The sequence below is a fragment of the Oncorhynchus tshawytscha genome, linkage group LG12, assembly GCF_018296145.1.
Source record: "Oncorhynchus tshawytscha isolate Ot180627B linkage group LG12, Otsh_v2.0, whole genome shotgun sequence".
Classification (NCBI taxonomy): domain Eukaryota; kingdom Metazoa; phylum Chordata; class Actinopteri; order Salmoniformes; family Salmonidae; genus Oncorhynchus; species Oncorhynchus tshawytscha.
In genome coordinates, this window is record NC_056440.1 from 22,453,874 (window position 1) to 22,481,668 (window position 27,795).

The 27,795-nt window shown below is 43.5% G+C and overlaps 1 protein-coding gene across 1 annotated transcript; it reads left to right on the plus strand.

Annotated features, from left to right (window-relative positions):
* The first annotated feature begins 1,555 nt into the window (after positions 1-1,555).
* On the plus strand, positions 1,556-27,795 carry LOC112262717. Its single transcript, XM_024438438.2, has 7 exons — positions 1,556-1,722; positions 14,108-15,099; positions 18,733-18,784; positions 19,466-19,598; positions 22,430-22,584; positions 25,992-26,231; positions 26,442-27,795. The coding sequence occupies exons 1-7, from the start codon at positions 1,642-1,644 to the stop codon at positions 27,267-27,269; spliced, it is 2,481 nt and encodes an 826-aa protein (XP_024294206.1). The 5' UTR covers positions 1,556-1,641; the 3' UTR covers positions 27,270-27,795.

Genomic DNA, 27,795 nt, shown 5'->3' on the forward strand with positions numbered 1-27,795 from the left:
GGTTCTTAGTAAAAGAACCAGGGTTGGTGTCAATTTTATAAATGTACTCATGAATTGACCCCAACCTTGGCAAGAAGAATGTGTTTAAAGTTACAATGTTTAGTAGGAAACAGCAACCAACCTTGTAATAATCTTCAGATTAAAAGCAATGCTGATCATTTGATCATATATACACATACCCTTACTTGCGAGTCTGGAGAAGATGAGGAGGAGGAGGGAGAAGGAGAGATGAGGAGCCATGTGTGTGGGATTTTGGTCTCTGTCCCTTACCTGGTATGAATGCACAAATGTGTGTTTCTAAGACCAAGGTACCAAAGACAATGACTCTACCTCCTAATCTTCATAGGCATCACTGTTTATTACTCGCTTCCTGCTACATTTACGTTAAAATGCCCCCCTCAGTGGCAGATAGCAACTATTACATCCCTTGAGCTAGTTGTAATCTAAGGCTCTCAGTCCTATTTTTAATCTGTTTTTTTAAATATTTATGTTTTTTCTCTCTCACAATTAACATAAAAGCCAAGACCGCTTGGTAGCAATACTATCAATAGGAAGGCTACACAAGGATTACCCTGGCCTGCACATGTAGTTACCAAGAAATGTGCAGTATCTTGTTCCACCACAAGACTGTCCCATGTACTCACTGACGTGCATATGAGTGAGTATGCTCAGGAATGATTACTTAACATTAACTCCCTCCTGATTTGCCCTTAAAGTTGTTAAAGCCAGCCAAACAATATGATAAACAGTTTAGTGAGCATTTTGTTCTATAATCAGAATATCAACTAATCTCATTAACTCCATGTGATACAGATCATCTTCAGGGCATTTGTAAATATACTTTTGTCAACTTTACACAAATGTATTCTCAACTCTGCATAAGTCAAGTAATGTATTTGATGTGAAAAGATCTGATGTGATTTGTCAAAATACTAATTCGTGGAAAAAAGATTAGAATTGGGCTACCTGTGTAAATGCAGCCATAGGCTTAGAAGTGTAGCCTTCCTATATGATTGTATATTGCCTTTGCCAAAAGGGTTGGGCTTTTATGGCACAGGTGGTAGTGGACTTTCTCTCTAAATAGAGGTCCCATGGTTCAGCCCTGTTCCGCTCCAGCTTTCCATTCTCAATTTTCTACACATTCATAAAGTCATTATATCTACACCTACACTGGGTCAAGCTCACTTTGTGCACCCCCGCTTAATTGGTGGCACCAATGCAAGAGTAAGCTACCCATGTTCAGATTGGGGTTGTGCACGGGACCCCTAAATGAGAGTACTATTACCCTGCTACCAAGTTGCCTGGGCTTTTATGGAACAGGTGGTGGTGCTCTGTTCCTTAATCACATCACAATCATGTAAAGTTACTCCAAATCAATGGTCTGCAGATGACCTACTACAAGGAAATGTAGGTTACTATTCATAATCTCACGCATGATGCATTGAAAGTGTAAGTTTTGTCAAAATGATTGTGGGCAAATTGTACTGACTGTCAAATTGTGAGCGCTTCAGTACAACCCCCTGTGATTTCTGCATGCGGGTCCACGAACGATGAAAGCGCGCCCCCGAGACTTCAGGTGAATGGGAAGCGAGAGCGGGTTATGGTTCAGTGTGCGTCGGGGAAAAGGAAAAAATAAGGAAAATGACCTGCAACAGCTCGTTCTGGGCACATGTGTTCATGACAGCGTATTTACTATGGGTCACGGGACGTGTTGCTCAGAACGTAAGTAACACATGGCTGCTCTTTGTTTACAGTCTATATTTGCCTCATAAAAAATCGCAGTGAATTGTTTCACCCGTCATCGGTCTTCTAGTTTAGTGACTGGCTGAAAACTTGTTAAGCAAGAATTAAACTGTATTAAGTTTCCTTGTTGTTGTTGTGTAGCTAGTTATTTTCCACCCAGGGAAAGACAGAATATAGACTTTCCTGGGTAATTTGTAATAATTGTGAGAACTTGATGCACTAAATGCACTGTAAAGTATTGTAGTAGTCCGATATGCATGTGGACACCACCCGTGCATACACAGGGCTCATCTCTCCAGAAGTTTGAGTATAGTTTTACATTAACAATCACTTTTTAGTAATCTAATACCATTTATTTATAAAATAATCTACTATCATATCGAGTGCTACAAAAAAAGCTTATTGACATTTCAATAGGAAGCTTCCAATAGTAATCACCCCAAGTTCAAAGTCATGCTGGGTTGGTAATTGAGGAAAATAAGTCATTATTTTATGTGATTTTTCCAGTTGATCATTTTGTCAATTTAATGCGCAATTGGATATCAGCTTTTCGCAACTGTAAGATATTACACAAAAATATACATCAATATTAGGCTATAGCCAGATGTGATAATCAGCTGGCAGTACTCTCTGCAAGGCTGCATTTTCCAACCATGGGGAGGAAAACATCCCATGACACTGAGCATGCACTCAATTTTTTGTCCTCGACTATATCTAGTAGAGTTAAAGGCAATGGCATGCAGAGTCAGACAGAGAGAGCAGTGAAATGAGAACCACATGGATGAAGCCAGAGCAGGGCATGTTCACCTCCTGTTGGTCTGAGTCTGACTCACTCTCACTTTGTGGTGAAAACAACCCCCACTGCCTGACTGCCTGACACTGACATGGATTTCATGACTTTATTCCTGAACAAGAGCTCTCATAAATCCCCCTGTACATACTGTAGAGTAGAGAAACCTTACTCCTGCTCTCTGTTATACAACACACAGCAGTTTCTGTCTGACAGGGTTCCCAGTACAGTAGTATTTAAGTGTAAACCAACCGTTCCCTTACAATTCATTATCCGTGTTACATGGCACTGGATTGCATAGTATGATCAGTGGCTTTTTTCTGGTTATTGGGTTTCCACATTCAAACTAAGGTGGGGTTTGGGGGTGTAACACACCTGAAACATGTTCAGCTGTATGGTGTAACACACCTGAAACATGTTTAGTACAGTAGAGGCTGCTGAGGGGAGTACGGCTCATAATAATGGCTGGAATGGAGTCAATGGAATGGTATCAAACACATCAAAGATGTGGTTTGCATGTGGTTGATACCACTCCATTGACACCATTCCAGCCATTATTATGAGCCACCCTCCCCTCAGCAGCCTCCACTGGTTTAGCAGTATGGTTGTGCAAAAGATGGTGCAGCAGAAGCAGTCCAGGTGACACTCTGGTTTGGGTTTCTTCTCAATTTGGTCCAAACTAGGAAGAAACCTGTATGTAGGCTACATTATTATTAATATCTGCTCTCCTTTTCTGAGTGTTCTGTATGTGAACATCTGACACTGTAGCATTGACTTACTGCACATATATTTATGCTATTTATCTGGGGAGAATTAAGCTATTGATCGCCACTGTACTGTATATGAAATATAAGACAGAGGCATCACATGACCAAATGAATCCATAACATTACTGTGTCATAGTGTCTATGGGCCATGGAAGTGTGCTATTTAATTATGTTCAGTTATTAGCATTTGGGAAAGACTTCCCTAATCTGTTCAGTGCTTACAGGTGATTAACAGAGTCCGGCAGAAGGCGTTCTTTTTAATCACCAAATTCTTCCTGACAACTTTGGCAGCAGTTAGAATGCAGTGGGACCATAAAATAATTTCCCCCACTTCCTATGTGGTTTCTGGTGCTGTAGCCTCTCCGCAATGATTTGAGTGTGACACGGCATTCGGAAAGTATTCAGACCGCTCGACTTTCCCCACATTTTGTCTCATCAATCTACACACAATACCCCATAATAACAAAGCGAAAACAGGTTTTTAGACATTTTAGCAAATTTATAAAATGTATAAAAAAACTGAAATACCTTATTTACATAATTATTAAGACCCTTTGCTATGAGACTCGAAATTGAGCTCAGGTACATCCTGTTTCCATTGATCATCCTTGAGATGTTTCTACAACTTGATTGGAGTCCACCTGTGTTAAATTCAATTGATTGGTCATGATTTGGAATGGCACACACCTGTCTATATAACGTCCCACAGTTGACAATGCTTGTCAGAGCAAAAACCAAGCCATGAGGTCGAAGGAATTGTTCGTAGAGCTCCAAGACAGGATTGTGTCGAGGCACAGATCTGGTGAAGGGTACCAAAACATTTCTGCAGCATTGAAGGTCCCCAAAACACAGTGGCCTCCATCATTCTTCAATTGAAGAAGTTTGTGACCACCAAGACTCTTCCAAGAGCTGGCTGACAAACTGAGCAATTGGGGGAGAATGGCCTTGGTCAGGGAGGTGACCTAGAACCCAATGGTCACTCTGACAGAGCTCCAGAATTCCTCTGTGGAGATGGGAGAACCTTCCAGAAGGACAACCATCTCTGCAGCACTCTACCAATCAGGCCTTTATGGTAGAGTGGCCAGACGGAAGCCACTCCTCAGTAAAAGGCACATGACAGCCTGCTTGGAGTTAGCCAAAGGCACCTAAAGGACTCTCAGACCATGAGAAACAATATTCTCTGGTCTGATGAAACCAAGATTGTACTCTTTGGCCTGAATGCCAAGCGTCGCGTCTGGAGGAAACCTGGCACCATGCTTATGGTGAAGCATGGTGATGGCAGTATCATGCTGTGGGGATGTTTTTCAGTGTCAGGGACTGGGAGACTAGTCAGGATCGAGGGGAAAGATAAATAGAGCAAGGTACAGAGAGATCCTTGATGAAAACCTTCTCCAGAGCGCTCAGGACCTTAGACTGGGGCGAAGGTTCACCTTCCAACAGGACAAAGACCCCAAGCACACAGCCAAGACAATGCAGGAGTGGCTTCGGGACAAGTCTCTGAATGTCCTTGAGTGGCCCAGCCAGAGCCCGTACTTGAACCGAATCGAACATCTCTGGAGAGACCTGAAAAAAGATATGCGGCAACTCTCCTCATCCAACCTGACAGAGCTTGAGAGGATCTTCAAAGAAGAATGGGAGAAACCCCCCAAATAAAGTTGTGCCAAGCTTATAGCGTCACACCCAAGGAGACTCTAGGCTGTCATCCCTGCCAAAGGTGCTTCAACAAAGTACTGCGTAAAGGGTCTGAATACTTATGTAAATGTGATATTTCAGGTTTTTTTTGTAATACATTTGCAAACATTTCTAAAATCCTGTTTTTGTTTTGTCATTATGTGGTATTGTGTTGATGGGGGGGACAATTTAATACAATTTTATTGGTCACATACACGTGTTTAGCAGATGTTATTGCGGGTGTAGCGAAATGCTTGTGTTTCTAGCTCCAACAGTACAGTAATATCTAGTAAGTAATATCTAATAATTCACAACAATACACACATCTAAAGTAAAGGAATGGAATTAAGAAACATTTTCTGGGCTAATAAGGTAAGAATTAACAAATAAAATAAAAAATACTGCAAAGTTGCCTAGAAACTAGAAGCACGGCTGCCCTATCTGTCTGCACCATGGTTGTACACCATTTAGAAGAAGGATGTAACGTAACGAAATGTGGAAAAAGTCAAGTGGTCTGAATCCTTTCCGAATGTACTGTATGGAAATGCCAATTTATCTCCTAGAAAATGTGCAATTGTGTGTGATTTCATTGGATTACAAGTGCGGCCATTTTGGTTTCACTATCGCAATTTGCTAAGACTTCATTCTAGTTTTGATTGAAGTGTTGTTGGAGATAATCTGGGGTTTATTTCTTTATCAACATTTTCCTTTGAATCCTTTTTAAATCTTTTTAAAATGTATTTTGTTTTTTCATTGCAGAGTTCTCCCTTGGGTAATTTTAAAATAAATATCAGTTATGACCACCAACTACTACAACACTAGGAAGGAGAATCTCTAAGCCTACAAACTGTCAAGACTCGTCCCCATCCACTGTGACTGAGTGGCGGTGAGCAGTAGAATTCTTAGAACTGAACAACAAAAGCCCTTGGTATATTGAATTGTCAGCGTCCCCAGCTTTAGTTTCTGTGTGCGTAGGGTGCTCACTATCTTTTCAATTATCTGCCTGATGGGGCACTCTAAATGATGCCTTTGTCCTCTTGTCCTCTTTTGTATAAAGTTGATTTTTGGAACAGCGTAAACAGGCTTGGAATTCATTGCATCCACCCCCAAAGGGGAATCTTTCAATTTTGATAAATCCACCACCCGAACATTTAGACAAATGAGAACCACCCTAACATCTAGACAAATGAGAGCATGTTTGACATTTGAAGTTGTGAAATATTACAGTATCTTTACATAATTTCATTGCTTATTCTAATGTTGATTTTTAAACAAGCATCAGTTTGATGCTGAGGAATTCACTGAGGAATTCATCCCCTAGCTAAATGTCTAAAGTCCATAAAGAGACTAGTTCATACTGTAAACACATATTGGTCAGACGGTGAGGTTGGCATGATGGTAAATAAACTGTACCGTTACTTTAAATGAGATGAATGTGCCAGGCAGAGGGAGAGAGCGAGAGCTCCAGCTGCCCAGCTAGCTGGCTTGGCTGTTCTGGCTGTGTGTGTTGTTGTCATCCTGTATGTTGGGGCTACTCGCTCAGCTGCTGAGAGATTAATTACTGAGGATGCATCCATTCACTGCCTGGATCACATTCCAAATCTGGAAATTATTTATCCAAATTGGTCCGAACCACCATGGAGACATAACTCTGACTGACTGCATCTCATCAACATGCTTTAATTTCTAGGCTAGGCGTCCTTAGTTAATGACTGTTACTGCAACCTCCTTCTATCCAGAGAGGAAGAAAAATACAGGGAAAACTATGTTAATTGGTGTGTGCACCACAAATGTGGAACCCCCTATCCAACATCCTGCCCACTCAGCCACATATCTATGTGGAGTTGGAGGGTCCACCACCACCACTACAATGCTGAACATTCCACTGTCTCATGCGGAGCAGAGAAAATGTGTGACCCCAACATTGATGACCAAAGATTATCGTGTCCTTGATGGTAATTTGAAAAGGTCAGAATTTTGTGCGGTGATTTAAAGCATGAGGACTCTGCTCTCCCAGGTCAGTGGGGGCAGCTTCAGCTAGAGCCCAATCAGGAAGCTCACCAATTGTTTGTAAACTCACCCTGGGTGAAGCTGAGGGCTTGGGATACCTGAATACACCACCACACCATGCTTAGAGTGCCTTCAGAGAGTTTTCAAACCCCTTGACTTTTTCCACATTTTGGTACGTTACAGCCATATTCTAAAATAGATTAAATAAAAACAATTCCTCAGCAATCTACATACTATACCCCATAATGACAAAGGTCCCCAAGAACACAGTGACCTCCATCATTCTTAAACGGAAGACGTTTGGAACCACAAAGACTCTTCCTAGAGCTGTCAAACTGAGCAATCGGGGGAGAAGGGCCTTGGTCAGGGAGGGGACCAAGAACCCGATGGTCACTCTGACAGAGCTCTACAGTTCCTCTCTGGAGATGGGAGAGCCTTCCAGAAAGACAACCATCTCTGCAGCACTCCACCAATCAGGCCTTTATGGTAGCCAGACGGAAGCCACTCCTCAGTAAAAGTCACATGGCAGCCTGCTTGGAGTTAGCCAAAAGGCACCTAAAGACTCTCAGACCATTTTAAACAAGATTTTTTGGTCTGATGAAACCATGATTGAACTCTTTGGCCTGAATGCCAAGCATCACATCTGGAGGTAACCTGGCACCATCCCTATGGTGAAGCATGGTGGTGGCAGCATCATGCTGTGGGATGTTTTTCAGCGTCAGGGACTGGGAGACTAGTCAGGATCGAGGCAAAGATGAACAGAGCAAAGTACAGAGAGATCCTTGATGACAACCTTCTCTAGAGCACTCAGGACCTCAGACTGGGGCGAAGGTTCACCTTCCAACAGGACAACAACCCTAAGGACACAGTCAAGACAACGTAGGAGTGGCTCTGAATGTCCTTGAGTGGCCCGGACTTGAACCTGATCTAACATCTCTGGAAAGACCTGAAAATAGTTGTTCAGCAACGCTCCCATCCAACCTGACAGAGCTTGAGAGGATCTGCAGAGCAGAATGGGAGAAACTCCCCAAATACAGGTGTGGCAAGCTTGTGGCATCATACCCAAGAAGACTCTAGACTGTAATCACTGCCAAAGGTGCTTCAACAAAGTACTGAGTGAAGGGTCTGAATACTTTTTAAATTTCTAAGAAATTATTGTTATTTTATTTAACCTTTATTTAACTTGGTAAGTCAGTTAATTAAGAACAAATTCTTCTTTACGATGACGGCCTACTAAAAGGCAAAATGCCTCCTGCGGGGACGGGGGCATGTGATTAAAAAATAAAGATAAAAACAATATAAATATAGGACAAAACACTCATCACAACAAGAGAGACAACACAACACTTCATAAAGAGAGACCTAGGACAACAACACAGCAAGGCAGCAACACATGACAACACAGCATGGAAGCAACACTACATTAGCTAACAAAAAAAATACTGTTTTTGCTTTGTCATTATGTGGTATTGTGTGTAGATTTGATGAGGGGAAAAAACTATTTTATACGTTTTTAGAATAATGCTGTGGAAAAAGTCAGTGTCTGAATACTTTCTGAAGGCACTGTATTGTACAAGTTGTGGGCTCGTGTATAAGTGCGTTTTCACATCTGTGGACAGACAACACCGGGTGCAAGGATGTTGTGTCTTAGTATGGTGCTTCTATGACACACAGATTCAGTATTCTCCACAGTAGAAATAACCCCAATGTCTATGCTCTAGATTTCTGTCTGTGTCTGACCTGACCAGCAACAGTGGCTAAATGATTGGACTGCGACAGACATACAGAGGAGCTTCTGAGCCCTGGGTTATATAACACTTCATCTGGGAGTTGGCATAGCTGAAGCGTCAGCCTGTGGAGCAGTGTCACTTTTCTACTCCAGTAAACAGCGCCTGGGAGGATCCCTGCCCCCTTGAGGGGCCCGTCTGGCTGTTTAAGAGCCAGGGGCTGTTTGTGCATGTGAGGGAAGGGAATGAGTGAGTGTGTGACAGCGATCGCCATGGGAAGTTGAGCCTCTGTTTCAAGAGTTTTAGCTGGGGCTTTCATCATACAAGTTGTATACTCACTAACCTGTTTCAATTCCTCAGTAAGCTCTTCAGTTGTTAGGGAGAGTTTTTTAATGATTTATAGATTGGAATTGTGTTCAAAATTCATATTCCAAACAGCAAATCAATCATAGGGATATTCTTTTAGTAGGCTTTGTATAAAGTTCAAACTATATTTCAGGTAATTTGCAGTTCTGGAAATGTTGTTCTGACAAAGGATTCAAGTTGCTTAACAATATCAATATTATGGTCAACCTCAAACTAATCACAGGTTTGCATTTGACATTCCAATGCACAAGTCATTCTACAGCATTATATGCTTGGTTTCTCTGCTTTTGTACAGGGATCGTCTAGTCAATCTCCTTGTGTGGCACAACTCGGGTGCAATGACCGACCAGCAGGGTCTTCTGTAAACTTTCTGCCTGCTCCTACTTATTAACATCACTTCATTAAAGTGTTATCTCCCATCCCACCATGAAGTGGTGCAACCAAACAGCACTGCTGCCCATTGTTCCCCATGAGAAAAGGCTTCCTTGAATAATGCCCGCCCTGGCTGCGACTGCCAGTGGAGAGGCCTGTGTCTGTGATGTAACAGAACTGGGATGTTTGGCATTATAAGAATGTCCCATTTGCATTTTACACTGTGGCACTTTGAGGCCATTCATGTGTAGTCTACCATGTACATCACACCACAGTGAGGGTGGCGGACCTCCAGATAGCCAGTCCTAGTGCAGCCAGAGCCAGGAAAATGACAGTCCCTGTCCCTCCTTCCCTGACAAAGTTCTCTCTCTTTCTATGTAGCCCACACACTGTCAATAGAAAGAGCCTGGCTACACGAATCTGGATTTAGACACTTATATTGGTCACGGAGACAGACAAACACACCCCTCCCTTCCCCCCCATGTTGTCAAGCTGTTCCCTTCATTCTATAGGGTATGGCACAATACCACTACACTGCACAACACCGTAGAGCAAACACGGAAATTGGCTTACTTTCTGCAACCTCTCTGGGAATGGCATTTGACCAGTTCAAATGTCATCCGCGTAATTTATGTATTGTTGTTGTGGCGCTCATGACATGAGTTCCTAGTAAGTCTAAGGCCATTTTCTCTTTTGCACCTTACTATGACATAATGTTTTCACACTAAACAGCAGAGAAAGCATTGAGAAAGAAAAGGCTATTATACAACACTCTTAGAACTAGTTGGGCTTCAAAGTGTGCCTTGATTCTTATAATTTGTCACTGTTATATAAGCCTCTATCACTATCAAATTGTATTTACCACTGCATAAATTAGAATTTGTTTCTGTAATTATTTGATTTTGGTGCCCAAGCTTGACAATGAGTGTACTGTGTCCATAGCAATAAAACATTTACAACTTTTCAGTTCATCTTAAAGAGCCAATGAACACCCCAATTGGCACGTGTGTTTTTCAGTTGCAACAGAAAGTGTGTTTCTGATTCCGCGTTTGGTTAATGATGTTTGTCCTACATGAGACACTGTAGACCCGGAAGCCTATTTCACTCCCTCGAAATCCCCAGAATGAATCTAAGATAAGTCAAGAAATCTGTAATTTATTTAGACATTTTTTGCTGAGAATGTTTTAGTAGCACAGTTTTACATCTAACTAAGGTGTTTGGTGCAGTATTTCTCAAGTAAAAAAATGTGCAACGTGTTGTTTTATTGAAACAAAGCCAGAAGTGCTGGGCAGGTCGGTCTCACCGTCTATGCTATTGGATAGAGAGAAATCACTGCAGCTGCTCACCCATGTTAGTGGGCAAATGTACAGTACCACTCAAATGTTTGGACACTACTCATTCAAGAGTTTTCGTTGATTTGTACTATTTTCTGCATTGTAGAATAATAGTGAAGACGTCAACACTATGAAAAAACACATGGAGTCATGTAGTAACCAAAAAAAGTGTTAATCAAATAAAAATATATTTGAGATTTGAGATTCTTCAAAGTAGCCACCCTTTGCCTTGATGACAGCTTTGCACACTCTTGGCATTCTCTCAACCAGCCTCACCTGGAATGCTTTTCCAACAATCTTGAAGGAGTTCCCACATATGCTGAGCACTTGTTGGCTACTTTTCCTTCACTCTGCTGTCCAACTCATCCCAAACCATCTCAATTGGGTTGAGGCCAGGTCATCTGATGCAGCACTCCATCACTCTCCTTCTTGGTCAAATAGCCCTTACACAGCCTGGAGGTGTGTTGTGTCATTGTCCTGTTGAAAAACAAATGATAGTCCCACTAAGTGCAAAGCAGATGGGATGGCGTATCGCTGCAGAATGCTGTGGTAACCATGCTGGTTAAGTGTGCCTTGAATTCTAAATAAATCACAGTGTCACCAGCAAAGCACCCCCACACCATCACACCTCCCCCATACTTCACGGTGGGAACCACACATGCAGAGATCATCTGTTCACCTACTCTGCATCTCACAAAGATCATCAATCAAATGTATTTATATAAAGCCCTTCTTACATCAGCTGATGTCACAAAGTACTGTACAAAAACCCAGCCTAAAACCCCAAACAGCAAGCAATGCAGGTGCACAAAGACACGTGGTTGCAACCAAAAATCTCTAATTTGGACTCATCAGACCAAAGGACAGATTTCCACTGGTCTAATGTCCATTGCTGGTATTTTTTGGCCTAAGCAAGTCTCATCTTATTATTGGTGTTCTTTAGTAGTTCAATTCGACCACAAAGGCCTGATTCACGCAGTCTCCTCTGAACAGTTGATGTTGAGATCAACTGAAGCATTTATTTCTGAAGCTGGCAACTCTAATGAACTTATCCTCTGCAGCAGAGGTAACTTTGGGTCTTCCTTTCCTGTGGCGGTCCTCATGAGAGACAGTTTTATCATAGCGCTTGATGGGTTTTGCGACTGCACTTGAAGAAATTTTCAAAGTTCTTAATGTTCCACATTGACTGACTTTCATGTCTTAAAGTAATGATGGACTGTCGTTTCTCTTTGCTTATTTGAGCTGTTCTTTCCATAATATGGACTTCGTCTTTTATCAAATAGGGCTATCTACCCTGTCACAACACAACTGATTGGCTGAAACCCATTAAGAAGGAAAGAAATTCCACAATTTGACTTTTTAACGAGACACACCTGTTAATTGAAATGCATTCCAGGTGACTACATCATGAAGCTGGTTGAGAGAATGCCAAGAGTGTGCAAAACTGTCATCAAGGCAAAGGGTGTCTACTTTGAAGAATCTCAAATATAAAATATATTTGGATTTGTTTAACACTTTTTTGGTTACTACATGATTCCATATGTGTTATTTCATAGATTTGATGTCTTCACTATTATTCTAAAATGTAGAAAATAGTATAAATAACGAAAAAACCTTGAATGAGTAGGCGTGTCCAAACTTTTGAGTGGTACTGTACATCCTCAAATCAAACTTAATTTACCTGTTGTGACGCATGGATGTTCCAAACTCTGTTTTAGACGAGACTGACTTTATGACAAATTATTCTATTTATACTTTATAGTCAATTTTGACACTAGAATAACTGTTTCTGACTCCTATCGATGCCACATAGGCCATTTCCAAAGGGATTTGTTTTGCTTTTTAAAGGCACTCCTTTAGTTTCTTTAACATACGCTGTTATTATAATTTGTCAATTGTATTTAATACAAACCAAAAACACATACTGGATTACTAGCACAACACATGATGGCTTATCTCTTTCAACACAAGTGGCTTGTCTCTTTCCCATGCATATAATATACATATTTTCCCATGGTTAGAAATGATAGCTGAGATGAATACGCTGTTGCAATGTTTTGATCCAATGTTTTTAGTCCAATGTTGTTCACCAACATATTGCAAAATTGTTGAGTCATTAAGTGGTCAGGATAGGGAGGTCTGAAACAGATTGATTACATATGCTGTTACGTGATGGTCAGGCGATCAGGACTGTTACACCTCTGGTGTGATATCCTTAATAAAATGCATTCAATATTTCATGTGCTTTGAAAACACCTCTTTCATTAACTGTACAGAACACACACACCACACACACACACACACACACACACACACACACACACACACACACACAGATATGTATGTCCTTACTGCCCTCCAGCTCTCTGTAAGGGACATTCTGACCTGGCTGTGAGGCTGCCAGCTGTATCAGCAATAGAGAGGCCTTTGAGTTGCAGTCAGAAGGACAGAGGGGATTGCAGAGGCCAAACCTAGCAGCAGCCTCTCTCATACAGTGATGACTGAAAAGTACATCAAGATTTGGCTTCTTAAAATCTGAGGAATGCCTTTGATAAATGCATGCATATGGAGAGATGAGATGGGCCATGGAGTGGCAATCAAAGCGTCTATCTGGCGTTGGTCGATGGCAGTGGTGCTGGTGCTCCTTTTGCACACACACACCGTGTTTTAAATGTGTTTCCAGGCAGACTACTAGTGTTGCCTGGGGCATTGGCTGGTTTGTTACCTGTCTGGTGGTGGAGGCTGTGCTGGTTGAGGAGCCCCGGCTAGGTCGTTGCTCGGTTCCCACAGTCCATAACCTGGGCTGAGAGGAAAGCTCATAAACACACCAGCCCTCCTACAAAGGTCTGGACCTGAGCTCTGAGCCCAGCAGCCCCAGCCACACATCTGCCACTACTTAGCCAGGCTGAGGTCCCCTTCCACCGTCCACCCCACACACCTGGGAAGCATTACAGCCAGCCTAGCGTGTTTTAAGAAACCCTCCCCAGGGTTACCCAAGCACAGGCATGCAAGGCACCGCCATGGCTTTGATATACTGGCTGGCAGAAGAGGAGGGTTGAATAGTTCAGGTCTGGTTGCAGTTCATTGTTTTTTAGGCAATGTGCAATTCAGCTCAACTGTATTATTTGTTTAAAAGGCAGCCTTATTTGTATTATATGTCCCTAGACGTTATCATCATGTCTTTTTATTTTATTTTTATGTCTGCTGATTTTCTGTAAGTCTTTAACAAGTGCTGGTATACAGTAGAGATGTTAATCATTAGAGATGCTAGCGTTTTTACGTACACTCATGTCCCCCTCACCAAGCCCATGTATGTGATTATTGCAGGTCTACTTTGATTGTGGAGCGAAGGTGGATGTTGTGGATGTCCAAGGCCTCATCCTGTCTCCTGGGTTTCCCTATAACTATTCCTCAGGGACCCACTGTGTCTGGCAGTTCTTTGTGCCCGTCGGCCACCAGCTCATACTGGAGATATTTGACTTTGACGTGTTCGAGAGCCACGACCCCTCTGCCCAGTACACTGCCATCTCTAACTTGAAAGTGGAAGATGCTGAGGCTGACGATGGGGCAACGTTCCCGTCTGGCGGTCCGGTCACAGATGAAAACATGTCAATGCTGGCTAAAGACGTCCCCGTATCTCAGGCTCAGGGGGGCAGAGTGAAAGCCCCCCAGTCCTCCTTCCAACATGACAAGGTCAAGCAGGTGGTGTTGCAAGAGCAGTCCACCAAGATGGAGATCGCCAAAGTCTCCAACTCTGCTAAAAGGTCCACCTCTGATATTGCATCCCCACATCCCCCCTCACACCTCCTACCCAGGGACCAGGCAGCGGTGAACTCAATCACCTCTCCTCTCCTCAGAGGCAACCCTGACCTGAACCATACCCCTGACCCCAGAGCAGCAGCCCCAGACCTGGCTGTGGTTGTAGACAAGGCCACCACTCCGACCCCCACGGACAATGAGTCCGTGAGCTCTGAGACCCAGGTGGTGGACGCTTGCCCCCACGACGTCCTCTACATCTCAGACCTCCTCACTTTCTCCTCGCGCTTCTGTGGCTCCAACCGGCCCTCCAGCAGCCAGCTGGTGTTTGGCTCCAGCCAGGAGATGGTAGAGGTCATCATGGAGTTGATCACCACCACCCACTGGGGCCGCGGCTTCGCCCTGCTCTTTCACTACCACAACCGGACAGAACCGGATGGAGATGACCCCCGGCACGCCTACGCCCCTGCCGGGGCCAGCAAGATGGGCTCTCTGCTGGCTGCCATGAGCGGAGCAGCCTTCTTTGCCATGGTGCTCACCAGCGCTCTATGCATAATTTTCAGGTATGTAAAAGCATGCAGAGAGAGTTGCTGTGATATGATATCCATTTGTCACATATGTGTTGTGTTATCAGGGAGTCAGAGCAACCTATTTATATCCAACCAGTACGTCAGGGGTGACATGCAGAGAGAATTGTGCAAGTGTGACCGGTGTAGATTGCCTCTGCGTTGTGTTTTGATCGGCTTACATATACTGTACAGTGCATTCAGAAAGTACATTTTGTTACGTTACAGCCTTTTTCTGAAATTGATTAAATAAAAAAAGATCCTCAATCTACACACAATACCCCATAATTACAAAGCAAAAAATATATATATATTTTTTTGCAAATGTATTAAAAATAAAAAACAGAAATACTAAGTATTAAGACCCTTTGTTATGAGACTCGAAATTGAGCTCAGGTGCATCCTGTTTCTATTGATCATCCTCTAGATGTTTATATTTTATTGAAGTCCACCTGTGGTAAATTCAATTGATTGGACATGATTTGGAAAGACACATCTGTCTATATAAGGTCCCACAGTTGACAGTGCATGTCAGAGCAAAAACCAAGCTCCAGAGTTCCTCTGTGGAGATGGGAGAACCTTCCAGAAGAACAACCATCTCTGCAGCACTCCACCAATCAGGCCTTTATGGTAGAGTGGGCAGACGGAAGCCACTCCTCAGGAAAAGGCACATGAGAGCCTGCTTGGAGGTTTGCCAAAAGGCACCTAAAGGGCTCTCAGACCATGAGAAACAAGATTCTTTGTTCCAATGAAACCAAGATTGAACTCTTTGGCTTGAATGCCAAGCGTCAAGTCTGAAAGAAACCTGGCACCATCCATACGGTGAAGCATGGTGGTGGCAGGATCAGGCTGTGGGGATGTTTTTCAGCGGCGGGGAAAGAGAGATCCTTGATGAAAACCTGCTCCAGAGCACTCAGGACCTCAGACTGGGGCGAAGGTTCACTTTCCAGCCGGACAACGACCCTAAGCACACAGTCAAGACAACACGGGAGTGGCTTCGGGACAAGACTCTGAATGTCCTTGAGTGGCCCAGCCAAAGCTCGGACTTGAACCTGATCTAACATCTCTGGAGAGACCTCCAAGTTCGTGCTATCAAATTGGTAGTTACAGTCTTGTCCAATCATTTCAACTCCCGTACGGACTCGAGAGAGGCTAAGGTCAAGAGCCATTGCTTCTTGACACACTGCTCACTTAAACCGAAAGCCAGCCGCACCAATGTGTCGGAGGAAACACGTACAGCTGGCGACCGAAGTCGGTGTACATGCACCTGGTCGCCACAAGGAGTCGCTAGAGCACAATAGGACAAGGATATCCCAGCCGGCCAAATCCTCCCCTAACCGGACGACACTGGGCCAATTGTGCACTGCCTCATGGGTCTCCCGGTCGTGGCCCCCCTATGGGACTCCCAATCATGGCCGTTTGTGATACAGCCCGGGATCGAACCCAGATCTGCAGTGACGCCTGTAGCACTGCGATGCAGTGCCTTAGACCGCTGTGCCACTCGAGAGGCCCCGACCAAAAATACAAACATTTATACATTTTAGAATAAGGCTGTAACGTAACAAAATGTGTAAAAAGTCAAGGGATCTGAATACTTTCCAAATGCACTGTAACAATAATATTGCTTCACATAACAGTAAAATAACAAACACAATGTACACTATAGCTTATAGGCCTAGGCTAGCCAACTTTCTCAATGACAGCCAGGCATTATGTACATGCACTGCAACGGTAAAATATTGTCAACATTTCTAAACAAACAAAAACACATGGCATACCTGACAACAGGAAAAACTTGATGTGCTGCCCTTGTACGCCAACTCCTCTGCAAAGTACAAATTCACAACGAAAGGGGACATGAATAGCCCAATGACGATGTAGCCTACAGTAAAAAGTACAATAGATGGCTAACATGTACAGTATGCATAACGTATCTGATAAAAAGTTAACAAATGCATGAATATCCCAATATACCATGTAAACTCATTATAAGTGGTTTAACATGTAGTATTAATTATGATTTTCATGACACAATTTGACTGTAACCTAGCTCTTCCACATGGGTACATTAGACAGGGAAAGGTATGGGGCGCAGGGGAAGTTTTCAGGTGGATTACAGGAGGAGAAGGAATGTACAGTAATATCAGGCATGGAACTATTCAGATTTTGTGTTATTATACAATATGAAATTCAAAATGTTTCTTTTGTCATACACATTTTGTGATTGCTTTCCCTTTTGACTCAAGCATAAACATAAACAAGACCATGCACAATGGGAATGATTGTCTCTTCATGATCCCTGTAGTTCACCTGTGCAACATCTTCAGGTAAAGCAAGCCATGCAGAAAGAAATGAGTCATAAAGATACCTTTGTCAGACATGTTTTGTGTTATAAATATATTTCCCTGACAACCTGAGACATGCAGTTCTCAAGCATAAACATAAACTAGACCATGCACATTCTGCACAATGGCAAGAATTGTCCTTTTATGACCCTCCAAGGGAGATGGCACAACTGTTGGGTCTTTGATGTTGGCCAGTGTAACAAAGATTCCCCCCATGAATGAGATGGTAGCCGTGAATGGGATAGTCTGCCAGTCAGTCCTCCTCCTCCACTAGTGTGCTGCTGCTGATGGCCTGCCTGTTGACTCAGCTGGAGGCCTTGGTTCCCTCCAGGAAGGTTTCAATTCCCGTACATATAAAACATCTATCTCTATGAAAATTCCCCTCAATCTAGTCAACTAAACTCAAAGGAAAAGCACTGTTTTTTTTTATTACTTGTGCAATTTAAAAGATTTCTCAGCTTGAAAGCATTCTGTATTGAAAAAACAAACATACACACAATACTTTATGATATACTGTTGCAACATACTGTACATCTCCGTGAAATAGGTTACACAGTAGAAATGGGTTATTCTCAAAAACCTATGGGTGGCAGTTGAGCACAATAAGCCCATTTGTGTAGTCTTACTTCTTGCTGCTAATGAAAGGGAAATTGAAAACACACTTCTAATAAAATGAAAGTCTAATTACCAGGAACAACAACACACGGATTAAACATTATCAGGAAGCCAAGAAGGGCATTTCCATCATGCGTAATATTTTTATGTATTTTTTTATTTGAACCTTTATTTGACCTGGTAAGTTGACTCAAAACACATTCTCATTTACAGCAACGACTTCCACAGCCATGACTGCTTTAGAGAAATCCCTCATGCATGTTGGAGAGCAGTTAGAGTTGTATTAGTCGTGTCCTGGCGCCATGGTTTTTAATTGTACCAAAAATGGGTATACAAAAGCATTTAGATCTTGGTTAATGAACAGAATCCCCTCAGCTGCTGGAGCTGCCCTTTAGAGAAACAACCTGGGGCTGTTTGTATGTCGTGATTTAGCTAGCTAGACTTTTTATGTTATGAGGAAGAACCTCAGTGAAGTTCCCGTTTCTAATTGTGGGGGAATATGTTCATTTTGTAAAACATTTTGGAGAACAGTTGCCCTAAATAACAGTCAAGCTTTCACAAATAGCATGAAAGAGAATGTCATCAAAAAGTAAATAATGGTTTTCAAAGATATGTAAAACAGTCAAGAAATGCATAATTGCAATGTTGTGGCTCTTTTTTTGTTTTCCAGACCTAAACTATGTCCGAAAAGAGCCAGCTCTTGCTCATCCAACAACTCTGAGGTAAACGGAAAACGACCCCTGTGTGTGTGTGTGTGTGTGTGTGTGTGTGTGTGTGTGTGTGTGTGTGTGTGTGTGTGTGTGTGTGTGTGTGTGTGTGTGTGTGTCTGTGTGTGTGTGTGTGTGTCCAGACATTCCTCTGTAGGCTAGCTTCTGACTGGAATCAGGGAACATTTCATTCATATCCTCTAGACTACAGCCACTGGAACAAATGCAAATACCCTCCGCTGGTCTGGCGCTGTTGTTGTCCAACTTCTCCCACGCAGGGCAGGCAGCCTGACTGGGGTCAGACTGACTGACACACACACACACACACACACACACACACACACACACACACACACACACACACACACACACACACACACACACACACACACACACACACACACACACACACACACACACACTGGACAAGTTACACTTCCCTAATACACTTCTATTTGGGATTGAACTTTAGTGTGCTAACAAGGAAAGAAGCAAAACAGTCCTACAAGTTCTGGTCTCTTTTAGTATCTTATTGCCACGAGATCATAATACCCCATTGGTTATCAAAACATTTTATTAATGGATCAAAACAACTTTAGTTCATGTCTGTATTTCATAGTGCTGTACAGCCCTACTCCCTTGGTGTATGTGCTCTGGTAGGCAGCTGTAATAGTACTTGCTGACTCTAAATTGTAGGTGCAGGAGGGAGTGCAGAACTCTGGAGCTGACGTCCGTGAGCTGCAGCTGGTGGCTCCTAATCAGCCTAGCCTGGAGGTCCCTAGGAAAGCAGAGAACGACAACAACCACTCCCTCAGCCTCACACACACAGGTGGGTATGCACACGCACGCATTCGCATGCGTGCACACACACACACACACACACACACACACTATCTCCTCTCTCTCCCTCTAACACTCCCCTGTTTTTCCCTCTACTTGTGCTCCAGCCACCTAGCCTAGTGAATCCGCTCGCTCCCCCTGACCTGCTCCCCCTCTCTATCTCCATGATTGAGGGGTACCACTGGGGTGTTTGGTCTGGTTCCGACCTGGCTGACTGACTTAATCTGCCCCTAAACCTAACTTACATGTTCAGTGTAATTGTGACACTGTTATTTAATTCGGCTGTGAAACCATGTCAGAAAAATTGTACACTTGGCCTGACTGTCAGACCTCCAACACACAGTAATAGAGCAGGTAGGATTCTAAACAATAATAGAACTGGTAGGATTCTAAACAATAATAGAGCTGGTAGGATTCTAAACAGTAATAGAGCTGGTAGGATTCTCAACAGTAATATAACTTGTAGGATTCTAAACAATAATAGAACTGGTAAGATTCTAAACAACAATAGAAATAATATAACTGGTAGGATTCTAAACAATAATAGAGCTGGTAGGATTCTAAACAATAATAGAACTGGTAGGATTCTCAACAGTAATAGAACTGGTAGGATTCTCAACAGTAATAGAACTTGTAGGATTCTAAACAATAATAGAACTGGTAAGATTCTAAACAACAATAGAAATATTATAACTGGTGGGATTCTAAACAATAATAGAGCTGGCAGGATTCTAAACAATAATAGAGCTGGTAGGATTCTAAACAATAATATAAATAATAGAGCTGGTAGCATTCTAAACAGTAATAGAGCTGGTAGGATTCTAAACAGTAATAGAGCTGGTAGGATTCTAAACAATAATATAAATAATATAACTGGTAGGATTCTAAACAGTAATAGAGCTGGTAGGATTCTAAACAGTAATAGAGTTGGTAGGATTCTAAACAGTAATAGATCTGGTAGGATTCTAAACAGTAATAGATCTGGTAGGATTCTAAACAATAACATAAATAATAGAACTGGTAGGATTCTAAACAATAATAGAACTGGTAGGATTCTAAACAATAATAGAGCTGGTAAGATTCTAAACAGTAATAGAAATAGTAGATCTGGTAGGATTCTAAACCATAATAGAAATAATATAACTGGTAGGATTCTAAACAGTAATAGAGCTGGTATGATTCTAAACAGTAATAGAACTGGTAGGATTCTAAACAATAATAGAACCTGTAGGATTCTAAACAATAATAGAAATAATATAAGTGGTAGGATTCTAAACAATAATAGAAATAATATAACTGGTAGGATTCTAAACAATAATAGAAATAATATAACTGGTAGGATTCTAAACAGTAATAGAGCTGGTAGGATTCTAAACAGTAATAGAAATAATAGATCTGGTAGGATTCTAAACAGTAATAGAAATTATAGAACTGGTAGGATTCTAAACAGTAATAGAAATAATAGAACAGGTAGGATTCTAAACAATAATAGAGCTGGTAGGATTCTAAACAGTAATAGAAATAATAGATCTGGTAAGATTCTAAACAGTAATAGAGCTGGTATGATTCTAAACAGTAATAGAGCTGGTATGATTCTAAACAATAATAGAACTGGTAGGATTCTAAACAGTAATAGAAATAATATAACTGGTAGGATTATAAACAGTAATAGAGCTGGTAGGATTCTAAACAATAATAGAACTGGTAGGATTCTAAACAGTAATATAAATAATGGAACTGGTAGGATTCTAAACAGCAATAGAACTGGTAGGATTCTAAACAATAATAGAGCTGGTAGGATTCTAAACAGTAATAGAAATAATAGAACTGGTAGGATTCTAAACAATAATAGAGTGGGTAGGATTCTAAACAGTAATCGAGCGGGTAGGATTCTAAACAATAATAGAACCTGTAGGATTCTAAACAATAATAGAGTGGGTAGGATTCTAAACAGTAATAGAACTGGTAGGATTCTAAACAATAATAGAGCTGGTAGGATTCTAAACAGTAATAGAAATAATAGAACTGGTAGGATTCTAAACAATAATAGAGTGGGTAGGATTCTAAACAGTAATCGAGCGGGTAGGATTCTAAACAATAATAGAAATAATATAACTGGTGGGATTCTACCACAGACTGAATGAGTAGACATATTTTCTCATGATCACGGCCATAGAATGGCTCTAAATTAGGAGGTGGGAAGTGCAGCATTAGAAGTCTCAATGGAAAATGGCTTTAGTTTTGGAGTAACACAGGGTTTATCCCAGAACAATCCAAAGGCTCTCTCATTGTAGCTGAGCCCACAGAGAGATTTACAGGTCATGACATTTAACCTGTATAACGTGAGAGCATTAGGAACACCATGTTTCTCCTCACGCTGAGTTCAACCATGTCACCATGAGTGTTTTTCTATTTTTAGCACTTTGCAATGTCACCCTTCTGTATTCTTTCAAGAATTCATTAAAAGAAGTATATTATTTTTGCATCTCGGCCTCCTTGGGTTATTCCTTTTCATGGATTGAGTGCAAGCACCTTTGGAACTCACTGAGTTAACAGAAATATGAGTGGACAAGTACTGTGGCTACAGTGGGTACACGGTGTACTGGGTACACAGTGCAGTAATATACAGTAGCCTATGGAGACCAAGCTGTAACATTCCATTTCAAGTGCTCTTTTAGGGAAAAGCAGTGGAAGTTAGCGTAAACTAAGGTGTGATGGTGCAATGCATCTGACTGTTGTGCCTTCAATGTAGCAATGTTTTAATTGTATCTGTCACAACTAAATTATTCAAAAACAACTATTCCTTCCTTTCCTTCCCAGGTTCCCCGGTCAGTGTTGGTGGTGATATGTCTGAGCATGCTGAAGTGGACCTCTCATCCAATGGTCTCACGGAACTGGACTTGGGGACAGATGAGGTGTTTATCATTTCATCTGCGCCCAGTACGAGCAGCAGACTGCTGTTCTCGGCCCATACGGTAAGGAGCGAGGCGAGGCAGGTAACCCTGTCTAGGACCAATCAAGGTGCCCTCCTCTAGGGGGGACACGCGGGCAGTAGCAGAGAACCTCCTCTCGGGGTGACACGCAGGCAGTAGCAGAAAACCTCCTCTAGGGGTGACACGCAGGCAGTAGCAGAGCACCTCCTCTAGGGGTGACACGCAGGCAGTAGCAGATAACCTCCTCTAGGGTGACACGCAAGCAGTAGCAGAGAACCTCCTCTAGGGGTGGCATGACACGCAGGCAGTAGCAGAGAACCTCCTCTAGGGTGGCATGACACCCAGGCAGAAGCAGAGAACCTCCTCTAAGGGTGGCATGACACTCAGGCAGTAGCAGAGAACTTCCTCTAGGGTGGCATGACACTCAGGCAGTAGCAGAGAACCTCCTCTAGGGTGGCATGACACCCAGGCAGAAGCAGAGAACCTCCTCTAGGGGTGGCATGACACCCAGGCAGTAGCAGAGAACCTCCTCTAAGGGGTGGCATGACACCCAGGCAGTAGCAGAGAACTTCCTCTAGGGTGGCATGACACCCAGGCAGTAGCAGAGAACTTCCTCTAGGAAAGCATGACACCCAGGCAGTAGCAGAGAACCTCCTCTAGGGTGGCATGACACCCAGGCAGAAGCAGAGAACCTCCTCTAGGGGTGGCATGACACCCAGGCAGTAGCAGAGAACTTCATCTAGGGTAGCATGACACCCAGGCAGTAGCAGAGAACTTCATCTAGGGTGGCATGACACCCAGGCAGTAGCAGAGAACTTCATCTAGGGTAGCATGACACCCAGGCAGTAGCAGAGAACCTCCTCTAAGGGTGGCATGACACTCAGGCAGAAGCAGAGAACCTCCTCTAGGGTAGAATGACACCCAGGCAGTAGCAGAGAACCTCCTCTAGGGGTGGCATGACACCCAGGCAGTAGCAGAGAACCTCTAAGGGGTGGCATGACACCCAGGGAGTAGCAGAGAACCTCCTCTAGGGGTGACATGACACCCAGGCAGTAGCAGAGAACCTCCTCTAGGGGTGACATGACACCCAGGCAGTAGCAGAGAACCTCCTCTAGGGTGGCATGACACCCAGGCAGAAGCAGAGAACCTCCTCTAGGGGTGGCATGACACCCAGGCAGTAGCAGAGAACCTCCTCTAAGGGGTGGCATGACACCCAGGCAGTAGCAGAGAACTTCCTCTAGGGTGGCATGACACCCAGGCAGTAGCAGAGAACTTCCTCTAGGAAAGCATGACACCCAGGCAGTAGCAGAGAACCTCCTCTAGGGTGGCATGACACCCAGGCAGAAGCAGAGAACCTCCTCTAGGGGTGGCATGACACCCAGGCAGTAGCAGAGAACTTCATCTAGGGTAGCATGACACCCAGGCAGTAGCAGAGAACTTCATCTAGGGTGGCATGACACCCAGGCAGTAGCAGAGAACTTCATCTAGGGTAGCATGACACCCAGGCAGTAGCAGAGAACCTCCTCTAAGAGTGGCATGACACTCAGGCAGAAGCAGAGAACCTCCTCTAGGGTAGAATGACACCCAGGCAGTAGCAGAGAACCTCCTCTAGGGGTGGCATGACACCCAGGCAGTAGCAGAGAACCTCTAAGGGGTGGCATGACACCCAGGGAGTAGCAGAGAACCTCCTCTAGGGGTGACATGACACCCAGGCAGTAGCAGAGAACCTCCTCTAGGGGTGACATGACACCCAGGCAGTAGCAGAGAACCTCCTCTAGGGGTGACATGACACCCAGGCAGTAGCAGATAACCCAGTCGAGGTATCAAACGCAGCGACAGGAGATTGAGGGTAGGAGAGGGTATGACCCAACATTTTTACTTATGCTCTATTGGAATAAGAGTTGGCATAAGGCAGACCTGGCAGATATTAGAGAGCTGGTGAGCTTTCCTGCAGCCTAGCCTAATGGATATATTATCTGGGGAGCCAGTTTCCCAGCTTCAAGTGTGTGTGTGTGTGCGTGTGTGTGTGCGTGTGTGTGTGGTATGGTCTGTGTTTGTAAATGTTCAGACTTTTAATATATAAAAACATCCTTTTCAAGTCATTACTTCAGAGTCATAAGTTATTGTTCTAATATCACTTAGTTTGTCAGGCATCAATCTTAGCCTGTGTGTGTGCATGATGAGGGGGGTCTCGTCTAGACTAAGCGAGCTGTTAGTGATTCTTAGTAAGGATTATTTCTCTTTCTGAAAGGAGCAACCCCTTAAACCTCTATCCCCCCAACCTTACCCTCCCCTAATTTACAAGCTGACTGAGGGAGGATTTGTGACTGATGGGCCCTTCACCTCTGACCTGCCATTTATATCAATGAGACACCTACCGTAAAGACTCTCCGAGGCGGTTTTGCGAACACAAATTAAGCCTAGCCCTGGACATGGAGATTCTCCATTGAGCTTACTTTTGGGTCCAGGGTGGCAGGTAGCATAGTGGTTAGAGTGTTGGGCCAATAACCAAAAGGTTTCTGGATTGAATCCCCGAGCTGACAAGGTATAAATCTGTCCTTCTGCCCCTGAACAAGACAGTTAACCCACTGTTCCTCGGTACGCCGACATTGTACAATTTGAGGAACAGTTTGAGAACGAGAGGAACTACAAGGTAAGAAAAATACTTAAATATGAGGAACAAGTTAGTGTTAAGAAATATTGTTAACTGTGAAGTATATTAAAAAATCTGTGTTTGGAAAACTGTCCTTCAGAGTAGGAGAGCAGATCTTGGATCAGGTCCCACCCCCTGTCCATATAATTGTATTAATTATGATCTTAAAGACAACACTGATCCTATATCAGCACTCCTACTCTGAGAATCTTTGTGGGTATGGTTCTTGGGATCATAGAGGTAGGAATTGCTGACTGTACCCACTATCAGGCAGCACTTTGTTGTTGTTTTGGATCACATGCCTGATTCAATGGTTTGCTTGTTGCCCTTTTTAGGTCAACTGTGATTTGAGGTGCAGGTCAGTGCTTGAATATAATGCAACCTCTGATTCTATGCAGCTATTTTTATCCAGCTATCTCTAGCCAATGTCTCATTTACGCTCCGATGCCACTGGTGGTGAAAATTCCATTGACTGAGTGCTCAAGTCAATCAAATATGCATTGTATTCACACAGTGGCTCATTTTCCTATGGTCAAATAAAATTATAAAATAATCACATGTAAGTGCTTCCAGTTTTCAGAATAAGACGTTTTCTGCGATGGCAGCAGTTTGTAAAAAAAAATGTGCTGTGTAACATTGCTACAGCGGGTTCACTGGGTTTAAGCATTTAACCTCTTTCAGATGCTTTTCCATTGAAGAACTCTGTTTGTTTACTACTCCCCATGAACACAGACACTGCATGGTGGGTTTGATTGAATTATATTTGATTTGTTTTTTTGTGTCTCCCTCTTATCAGCAGCGGGAGAGGTTTCTGAGGCACAGTGACACCGGCTCAGGCCCTGTCAGTGACTGGCCCTCTCCAGACCCAGCTGCCTCGCCCACAGAGACCCGTGCTGCCCAGGATGGCTGTGCCAGACCCCGGCCGCGGGCCTGGAGCGTCCGCACCTTCCAGGACTTCCTCCCTCCACTAACCCAGTTACACAAGAAGTGGTGCAGTTGGAACTCCACCAGTCCCTTCACTAAGCTGGTGGACAGCGTTAGTAGCTTGGTCATTCAGCAGTGCTGTTGAATAATAGTCACACCATCATAAACTGTATATCTTTACATTTTTGTTATTTAGCAGACGCTTTTACCTAGAGTGAGTTACAGTAATTTTTCAAGACTCAGCTCAGATTTTTTTTTAAACAATGAATGTCATGTTGCACTGCAGAGAGATATGTGTTGATTAGATGTTGTTCCCCCCCAGGCCCCGTCAGGCTTTGTGTCAGAATGCCGTGGGGATGACAGCAGGAAAGTGTTCTCCGACCCCCAGTTGGAGGACCAGGATGACAGTAACGCCTCCTCCATGAGTAACGTCTCGTATCCCCTCACCCTGCCCGCCCAGAGGCAGCGCCGCCTAAACTCCACTAGCAACATGCGGCGCTCCCGCTTCACCGGGCCCTGCTTCGGCCTGCTCTCTGGGTCCAGTCCCTCAGACAGCACCAAGGCCCCCGGGGGCTCCCTCCTCCAGGCCTCCCCGTCCCAACCCAGTAACAGTACCTCTGGGCAGGGGCAGCTGGAAGAGGTGCAGGGTGGGAAGCGCCGTGATTTCCCAGCAGAGAGTGACCACGTCAGTGTCCCGGTGTTTGCCATCTGTGAAGAGGAGGACCGGCAGCCCTTGATCCTGGCTGAGCACTTGGGGCATTCCTCCATGCTGAATGGACTGAGTCGGGGGGTGTACGAGGCAAAGGGGCCCGCCGGCGGAAGCCTCAACCCTGGCCCCCAGAGCGCAGCCAATGGCCCCCTCCTCCAGAGGGGAAGGTCAGAGTGGAGGCCATGGGGAAGTCAGGCCTCAGGAGGGGCCAGTCCTTACCCTCTCCCTCACCCCTCTGGCTCACACACAGCCACCAATACTAACGAGTCTGCCTTCGTGCACAGCACAGCCAATCAGATCCAGATGCCGTCCCTCGGCCAATTAACAGTGCCATGCAGTGTGACAGGCAATGTGACCAGTGACAGCCCAGCATCCAGTCCATGTGACAGGAGAGCGGACAGACAAAGTATGCACTCTTGGGTTGGCCCAGCAAAGCAATAATAAACTATTTTTAGTGCCACCTTTGTAAAATGCAAAAACTAACTTTTTGATTACTGAAATCAACTTTTATATGGCATTTCTACGTTCTTGAAGTCAATTGCTTTATGGTGACAAACTGGATGTTTTCATACACACTATATTTTTATAAAGTTAAAGGCCCAATGAAGAATTTTTAAAATCTCAATATCAAATACTTTCTGGGTAAAATTAAGTACCTTACTGTTATAGTTGTCCAATAAAATGTTAAAACATATACAGAAATAGCTTTTTAGCAAAAAAAAAATTCTCAAACAAGAATTTTGTTAAGATTGTCTGGGAGTGGTCTAAGTGAGGGGCCTAATGGGGGGGATATGGGTTGTCCACAAATTTGGTGCCTTTTGATTTCGCCTAATTTTAACATTGTCTTAAAGAGCACGTACAGTTGAAGTCGGAATTTTACATACACCTTGCCAAATACATTTAAACTCAGTTTTTCACAATTCCTGACATTTAATCCTAGTGAAAATGCCCTGTTTTAGGTCAGTTA

Coding starts and splice junctions, on each gene's coding strand:
- LOC112262717 (XM_024438438.2), top strand. CDS start 1,642: ATGACCTGCAACAGCTCGTTCTGGGCACATGTGTTCATGACAGCGTAT. Junction 1,723..14,107: donor CGGGACGTGTTGCTCAGAAC/GTAAGTAACACA, acceptor TGATTATTGCAG/GTCTACTTTGATTGTGGAGC. Junction 15,100..18,732: donor GCTCTATGCATAATTTTCAG/GTATGTAAAAGC, acceptor TTTGTTTTCCAG/ACCTAAACTATGTCCGAAAA.